Source organism: Onychostoma macrolepis, chromosome 25, assembly GCF_012432095.1.
Source record: "Onychostoma macrolepis isolate SWU-2019 chromosome 25, ASM1243209v1, whole genome shotgun sequence".
Taxonomy (NCBI): Eukaryota; Metazoa; Chordata; class Actinopteri; order Cypriniformes; family Cyprinidae; genus Onychostoma; species Onychostoma macrolepis.
The window spans coordinates 9,402,463-9,410,827 of record NC_081179.1 but is presented as its reverse complement, the minus strand read 5'-3'; the positions used below and the strand labels follow the sequence as shown (position 1 = coordinate 9,410,827).

Genomic DNA, 8,365 nt, shown 5'->3' with positions numbered 1-8,365 from the left:
TAGTAATTTATATGACTGTAAATGTTTTAAAAAGACAGTTACACACTAAAAGGGAAGAAAATTGGTTTATTAGCCTACTGTAAATAAACATCATGCAATTGAGGTTTCATGTTCAATGCTTAAAATTCACATTTAAATGAGACTATCAAGGCCAGTCTTGAGCAAAATGCTCAGTCTGACTGTTGCGGCGCATTACAATACAAATGTGCAAATGTGATGCAATGGTGGAAAATGCAGAGTGGGTGATTTTAAAACCACACATAGTGATACAACAGATTCATTCAATTCACAATAAATCTGCTTCCTTCTTTCTCAGTGCAGCATCTATGAACTGTGTGGGTAAAACCTTTGTTTTCAGATTAAGAAAGTCTACAGGCTTCATATGATGTTGTAACTGCCTCATTCTGAGAAATAATTATCTTACAAATAGAAATATAAGGAGAAGTGTTCTCCCTTATGAAAATTAACCATGGTTTTACTACAAATAAAACCAAAAAACCATGATAAACCACGGTAACTGCAAATTAACCATGGTTTAACCATAGATTAACCATGGTACTCTATTTGTAGTAAAACTGTGGTTATAATGGTAATCAATATGCAAATAAATCATCGATACTACACTTTTACTATAAACCATGGTTCATTTTCATAAGGGCTGCAAAATAGTAATGTGAAGAAAACTAGCTGTTATGGACAAAAATACTAATATCTGAGTTAAAGCAGTGGAGGAAAGTCAAGTTTAAAACGATTAAGGTCAATGTTAACGGGTTAAACGATTGCAGAAATGTTATTCTTTTTAAAGGTTTAAAGTGTAGTCTTATTTAACATTGTGTATTCTTTGAAACAAGCAGCAGAACTCACAGAACAAAACAAAATGTTATCATTTCATATGAAGTAAATGAGTAAATTTCATATAGGCTAATAAATGCAGATTGGTATGACAACTGAATGTTCATAAGGATTCATTTGTAAGTCTGTAAAGTAATTCATACGTAAATAGGATTTACATTTTAGGTGTTGTCAATATGTCAGTATTGTATGTTTAGATGCTGTAAATACATCAGTATTGAACATTTCTGTGTCTATTGCAAATGTAAGAAACTGTACGTTCTGTAGAACAATCTTACGAAAATACAAATTCTCATGAGATCACACTGTAATGCAATATCTGAGATATAGGCCCTACGTCTCTTTTTCTCAGAATATTTGCCCCTGTGAAATATTCAGACGCAGTTAATGCTGAGTAAGACAACTTGAAGGAAACATAAATTGTTTCCTTATAACACTGAGGAGAACTAAAACAGACGTAGAAAGAGGATGAGAAAAAGAAACGGTTCAATTAGGTCATTTGTTGGTCGTCAGTAATGCATTTACTTGAATATCTGTTGGAGAAATATCTCTTATACTCAGTAGGCTATAATAAGTTCTTCTGTGCATGCTCTGAAATGTCTTTTCTCAGAATACTTACCCTTGTAAAATATTCACGTGGTTTCTTTAATCCACCTAAAAATAAAAATGTTGTGCAGAATGTTCAAGATGCTATTTTCTTACAAAGTAAGTTAACGACCATGACCATGGCAGTGCAGAGGATGCACTGGTAAGCAAGTGATGTAGTGCTAAAATTCAAGAAATAAACACATAACACATGGCCTGAGGAGCAGTGTTGGGCACGTTACTTTAAAAAAGTAATTAGTTATAGTTACTAGTTACTTCTCACAAATAGTAACTGAGTTTGTAACTGAGTTACATCATTATAAAAGTAACTAATTACCAGGGAAAGTAACTATTGCGTTACTTTAAAAAAAAAAAAAATGTTCAAATGTCAAATAACTTTGGATGCCCCCAATATTATATGTTAAATTAAATAAGAATAAATTATTATTATAAAACATTGTACATTAATCTACACTATTTATCTACTGACACTTAGCATCAGTCAGTGAAGCATTATATAATATTATATGATGATAGAACTTTAGTAATTAGAATAACCAAGTATGAATGCATATTTGTCATAAATATAAAACGCACTAAGGATTAATGAGCTGCTGGGTTCATGAATATTAATCACGTTGTCTGCCTTTGCTCGAATTGATTTGCTGAAATCAAAACAGGGACGATAATAGGTGAGCGCCAGCCAATGAGATTGTCCTTTGCGCATTAGTTCCGCCCACTACCAGAGAAACCGGCAGTTCTTAAAAGCTGAAGAATTCCAAAGGAACTCCGTTATTTTGACAGGAAAATACAACAAAGAATATCGTTTACATGTAGCGCGTCAATTCTGCATGTTATGAAAGACTCTCTTGCTCTGTATCTTTCTTTGCGTGCGTGTATGTGAGAGAAAGCGACGGCGAGCTGTGCGCCTTCACACTAGAGTTTATGGTACGTCAAATACAGCTAGACGCATCCATTCAGATGAACTGAAAAATAAAATTCTAATATAATATAGTAACGCCTCATTTTATTGTCAGTAACGGTAACGGCGTTGTAATGGGGAAACAGTAATTCGTTTGATTACTCGTTACTGAAAAAAATAACGCCGTTAGTAACGCCGTTTATTTATAACACCGTTATTCCCATCACTGCTGAGGAGGAGTACATTTTCAGCAATCAGTCATACTTTTCTGATTCAAATTAGACCAATGTATATTTTTATGTGAGTGACTTAAAAATGTTATGACCAATCTTAAAGAAAAAAAGATAATAGACTAATTTGTGAGACTAGTCTGAACAGTTTATGCAGTGGCTACTGATCACCATCATTAGTCACATTCATTAATTCCTTCATTTATTAATAATATGTCCCTTTGAATTCCACAGAAGAAAGAATCTCATACAGGTTTGGAACAACAATGAGTTTGCATCAATTATATTATTATTTGAATATATATGAATATATAAATTAAAATAATAATATAATTGAATATATATGAATACATACCAAATTATACTACCAAAATATATTATCAAATTATATTACCAAACTCCCTACTTTATGTCTAGCAAGATGGTCTGTCCTTTCAGGAAAAACATTATTTTTACAATAATGAAAAGTAGTAACTGTCACGAATCTGGTCTGCACTTCCGTTCACTCACCACTAGAGGTCACCCGTTCATCACATGGACTCTGGCACTTCACCATCTAACTACATTTCCCATCATCCATTACTGATCACAGCTGTCACCAATCACTCATTGCACCAATCACCCGCACACCTGATCCTACGCACACACTGATCACATACCCTATTTCAACCCTGGACCTTCTTTCCGTCACTGCCGAGTATTGTATGCATTATTGCTGCCCTACAGAGCCCTGTTAGTTTGCCTTGCCTAGCCTTTGTCGGATTGTGTTTTCCCCTGCCTGAACCATCGCTGACGTTTTGGATTACCTCTCCTGTCTTGCCCCTTTGGATACTGTTCACCGATCGTCGACCCACGCTTGTCTCTGTTAACTCTTTGCATTGCCTTTATATACCTGTCTGCCATTGTTCGTCTCTGGTAAATAAAAGTCTGCATATGGATCCGCACGTCTCATGTCTCATCAGCCCCGTAACAGAATACTCGGCCACACAAGGATCCAGCGGCTTTTCAGGTGGATATTGGCCAGGTATGGACACTGCAAGACTGTTATTAACCCTAGAGCAGGGCTTGCGATCGCTCGAGGATTATGTACAGGAGTACTTGGAGCTCGCATATTTTTCTGATCTGCCGGACTGTGTGCTCATAGATTTCTTTTGTGAGGGCATTAACCAGCCGCTCAAATCATTAACCCTTGAAGGTCCCCGTTCGTCTCTAAGGGATTTTATGGATTATGCTCTACTGACTGTGGGTTCATCGTTCACTGTGGGTGTTGCGGAGGAACGCGACACCGCACACAATTGTATGATCACAACCGCGCAGGAGCACGCTCACAAAATGGCGGCCACAACAACACCCCGTCATGTTCTTGCTGCCAGTAATGAGCCAGGTCAAGTCACAGTCGATCTTAAAGAGCCAAGTCAAGTCACCGTTGATTTTCATGAATCCAGTCAAGTTACCGCTGATCTTCACGAATCAAGCCAAGACACAGCTGATCTTCACGAATCAAGCCAAGACACAGCTGATCTTCACGAATCAAGCCAAGACACAGCTGATCTTCACGAATCAAGCCAAGACACAGCTGATCTTCACGAATCAAGCTAAGACACAGCTGATCTTCACAAGCTAAGTCAAGTCATAGTTAATGTCAGAGAGTCAAATCAAGTTACAATTGGTCACCGCTGCCCGTCCAGAGTCACAGCACGTCACCGCTGCCCGTCCAGAGTCACAGCACGTCCGGGCTGACACACCCAGATCATCAAGGTCAGTCTTCCACAGTCCCAGTTTGATGTCTAGTTTGAGGGATGTACCGCTGGTGTCTACACGCACGGCTGGTTTCCCCAAACCAACTCACTCTAACCCTCCTGTTCTTATGCATATTCCCCTGTCTGAGGCACTTCCCCGGATGGGAATCGCTTTGTGTTGCGTTTGGGCTGCGTACACCGCCGCAGAACTGCCCGAGGTGGTGGCGCCCGCTGTAGCTTCTCCAGAGGTGGCGGTCCACGCTACAGAACCTCCAGAAGCAGCGGGGTTTGCGTCGGCCCCTTGTATGGTGGTGGCGCCCAGTAATGTACTCCCAACCTGTTGTGTTGCGTTTGAAGAGACCGTTACTAAACTCTCCCTGTGTCCTGAGGTTACTGCTGTAGAGCCTCCAGAGGTGGCGGCAGCTGCTGCAGAACCTCCAGAGGTGTCAGCGGTATCCATCGTTGAACTCTTGTTCTGTCCTGTCATGGCTATGGAGGCCGCCAATGAACTCTCGTTCTGTCCTGTCACGGCTATGGAGGCCGTCAATGAACTTTCGTTCTGTCCTGTCACGGCTATGGAGGCCGTCAATGAACTCTCGTTCTGTCCTGTCACGGCTATTGACTCCGTCTATGAACTTTCTGTGTTCCCTGCCTCGGTCCTTGGGTCCGTGCATGTTCTCTCTCCTTTCTATGGGCTCCTGCTCCGTCTGCTCTGCCCTGGTGGGCTCCTGCTCCGTCTGCCCTGTCCGCTCCGCCCTGGTGGGCTCCTGCTCTGCCTGCTCCACTCTGGTGGGCTCCTGCTCTGCCTGCTCCGCCCTGGTGGGCTTGTGTCCCGTCTGTTTCACCCGGGTGGGCTCCAGTCCCGTGCACTCTGCCCTGGCTTCCTGTTCTGCCGGCTCTACCTCGGTCCCAGATCACTCCGCTTCCACAAGGACCTGGCCCTCCATCCCTCCCCCTGTTCCGCCCTCCGCTCCACCTCCCTCCTGGATTATAGACTGTGTGGAGCGTCTGGAAGCCGCTCTTTGGGGGGGGGGCTCTGTCACGAATCTGGTCTGCACTTCCGTTCACTCACTACTAGAGGTCACCCGCTCATCACATGGACTCTGGCACTTCACCATCTAACTACATTTCCCATCATCCATTACTGATCACAGCTGTCACCAATCACTCATTGCCCCAATCACCCGCACACCTGATCCTACGCACACACTGATCACATACCCTATTTCAACCCTGGACCTTCTTTCCGTCACTGCCGAGTATTGTATGCATTATCGCTGCCCTACAGAGCCCCGTTAGTTTTCCTTGCCTTGCCTAGCCTTTGTCGGATTGTGTTTTCCCCTGCCTGAACCATCGCTGACGTTTTTGGATTACCCCTTTGGATACTGTTTGCCGATCGTCGACCCACGCTTGTCTCTGTTAACTCTTTGCATTGCCTTTATATACCTGTCTGCCATTGTTCGACCCTGCCTGTTTGACCACGTCTCTGGTAAATAAAAGTCTGCATATGGATCCGCACGTCTCATGTCTCATCAGCCCCGTAACAGTAACAGACACAACAACAAAAAAGGGAACAGATATGGATCCTCATTCAGTGTTGCTTCAAAGTTCTGTGAATGTATTCTCCAAGAAACTTCTCTCTTCTTCACTATATAACAGGGACCAAGCAACTCATTCAGCGCACGCTTTTAGACCAGATTTTGTGTGAGCAGATACTCCTGAAGAATGAGGATCCTGATGTCTCTGTTGCTGCTCCGCTCTATTCAGCTGACTTCATGTGGTGGGTAGTGACTTGACATTATGTACTTCAATGCAATGACCACTCAGGTTACTTGTACTGTTACAATGCAGTTCATTTCAGGAAACATTTGACAGTGTTTAATTCAATCTATTAATTCTGTCAACATTTTTGCGTGTCCATGCATTTATTTAAATGCTGAATGTGTAATAAATGTATATTAAGTTTACTTTTTTTAAAAGGTAAACTTTTTGACACTAGTTCTAATACGTATTAAATTCTTTCAGCTCCTAACGCACTTGAAGCACGATCAACATGCTGTTTCCAGTTTTATAAAAAGAAAATTCCTCTGAAACTGGTGGTGTCTTTTTACCGGACCGAAAGCAACTGTCCCATGTCAGCTATTGTGTAAGCGTCCTCTAAAGAGTTTCAGAGCCAAACTGAATGAGTCCATTCAGTAAAATCTTTTACTTACTAGTTGTCTTGATGGTTTTTGGCCCCAGGTTTCGGACAGCTGCTGGAAGGGAGTTCTGTATGAATCCAAACACCAGCTGGGTGAACAGCCATATTGCAAAAGTGAACAGCAGAACAACAACAGCTACTACAGCGAAGACTCTAAGCACTACAGTATAAATACTGTATCTTGTTCAGTATTTAATGGGGAAAATGTTCATAATTATTACTCTATTTCTGTAGATAGATCATTTATCATGCTTTTATTAGAATAAATGTTATTAATATTTCATTTGTTTAAATTACATTTGTAGCTGCATCAAAAGCAGTTTTCTGTATTCAAATAAATGTGAATTTGCATTGTGTTTTGTGGACTTTAACATGTCTTTTTTTTTTATAATAAAAGTGAATTTCTAAAGTTGTCCTCTGATGGAGATCTTTCATAATCTTAGCGGATTCAAATAGTGATTATTTTTTTTATTTTTTTTCAGCTCATTTTTGCTGTGTTGGGTATTTTAAAAATGTATTGTGTATTTCAAAAGTAGTGATTGATCTGTTGTGGTTGTGATGTACAATCTGCATCATAATACGATACTTTGAATTACAAACTGACAAAAGCAGGTTTTCCAGTTGATTAATTAGTAATATTTTCCATTAGTAATAATCAAGCGTATAGCTTTACTTCTGGCAGGTCACGTGAGTCAAGCTTGCATCAGCTGACTCTCAGCTGATCACATCTACCTATTGGAATACGACACCTATGACGACATAACTACATAAGCGCTATTCAGTATTATTCAGCAGCTTTTGCTTGCTCAGGAGCAATTACCCTCCTCCATCCCCAACTCCTCCTTTCACCACAGTCAGGACTTGGCTTCTGATATTCCTGTTGAATCAGACTCCCTAATCTTGAGTAATGTGTTACACTAAATGAAATTAAGTACATTACTGATCTGCTTGGTTCTGTTCTGTTAACCCTTGGAGGTATTATTATTATTGCTCATTCATGACAGGCTGCATGGATGGGCAGGGAGTTTTTGCCCAGAACAGAACCATACCGCCAAACCAAACTGTATGCTAAGTGTCTATCATTTGACGATAGTGGTCCTGGCAGAAATATTTTTTAAGTATTATATACAATGATAACATATCAATTATTTCATTAATGTAGTATTTATCACACCTACTAATTTTCTCTCTCAGTACAAATGAGTCTTAAACATATATAGCAGCTATTATTATAAGAAAAGGATGCTTTTGTGGATTCACTCTCAGAGGTAAAGGTAAGACAGCGGTCACTGGGTCGGTATTTCAAAAAGTACACCTTACCTAAAGGGTCCATACTGGTATCCTAAAGCAGCCAATGAGAATCTCAGCACCTCAGACCCAGATGTCAAGGTGCAATTCAAAATTAATATTAGTAATATTAGTAGTTTTGAGTATATGGCCAAAATTTGAACCGAAACCGTTACTTTAACAGAAACTTTGCCATGGATTAAGCTGCCTGTAAGTACGTGAAATGATCTAGGTTTTCATGTAAACTCGGTCACTGGGGTGGTACCTTCTTAAAAGGCACAATTTTGTACCTTTTAGGTACTTATATGTACACTTTAGGTAACCAACTATGTAAACATAGCAATACCACAAACGTAGACGATTCTGCTGAAAAAAAACTATAGAAATCATCCCAGAAATTATAACGGTTTCCTCTATAAATTCCATTACAATCATTACAAACCATCAATTATTAACCATTAAAACCATTAAAAATGTTTCCTGTAGTGTATTTTGGGCCACATTCCATTAGGATAGTGGTTTTAACAAGCCACTAATAGAAGGCAACAAA

The 8,365-nt window shown here is 40.2% G+C and overlaps 1 protein-coding gene across 1 annotated transcript; it reads left to right on the top strand.

Moving 5' to 3' along the window:
- Positions 1–2,098: 2,098 nt before the first annotated feature.
- On the top strand, positions 2,099–6,827 carry LOC131534791 (monocyte chemotactic protein 1B-like). The gene is made up of 4 exons (XM_058767820.1): positions 2,099–2,385; positions 5,988–6,108; positions 6,354–6,474; positions 6,570–6,827. The coding sequence occupies exons 2-4, from the start codon at positions 6,054–6,056 to the stop codon at positions 6,697–6,699; spliced, it is 306 nt and encodes a 101-aa protein (XP_058623803.1). The 5' UTR covers positions 2,099–2,385; positions 5,988–6,053; the 3' UTR covers positions 6,700–6,827.
- The last annotated feature ends 1,538 nt before the right edge of the window (positions 6,828–8,365 follow it).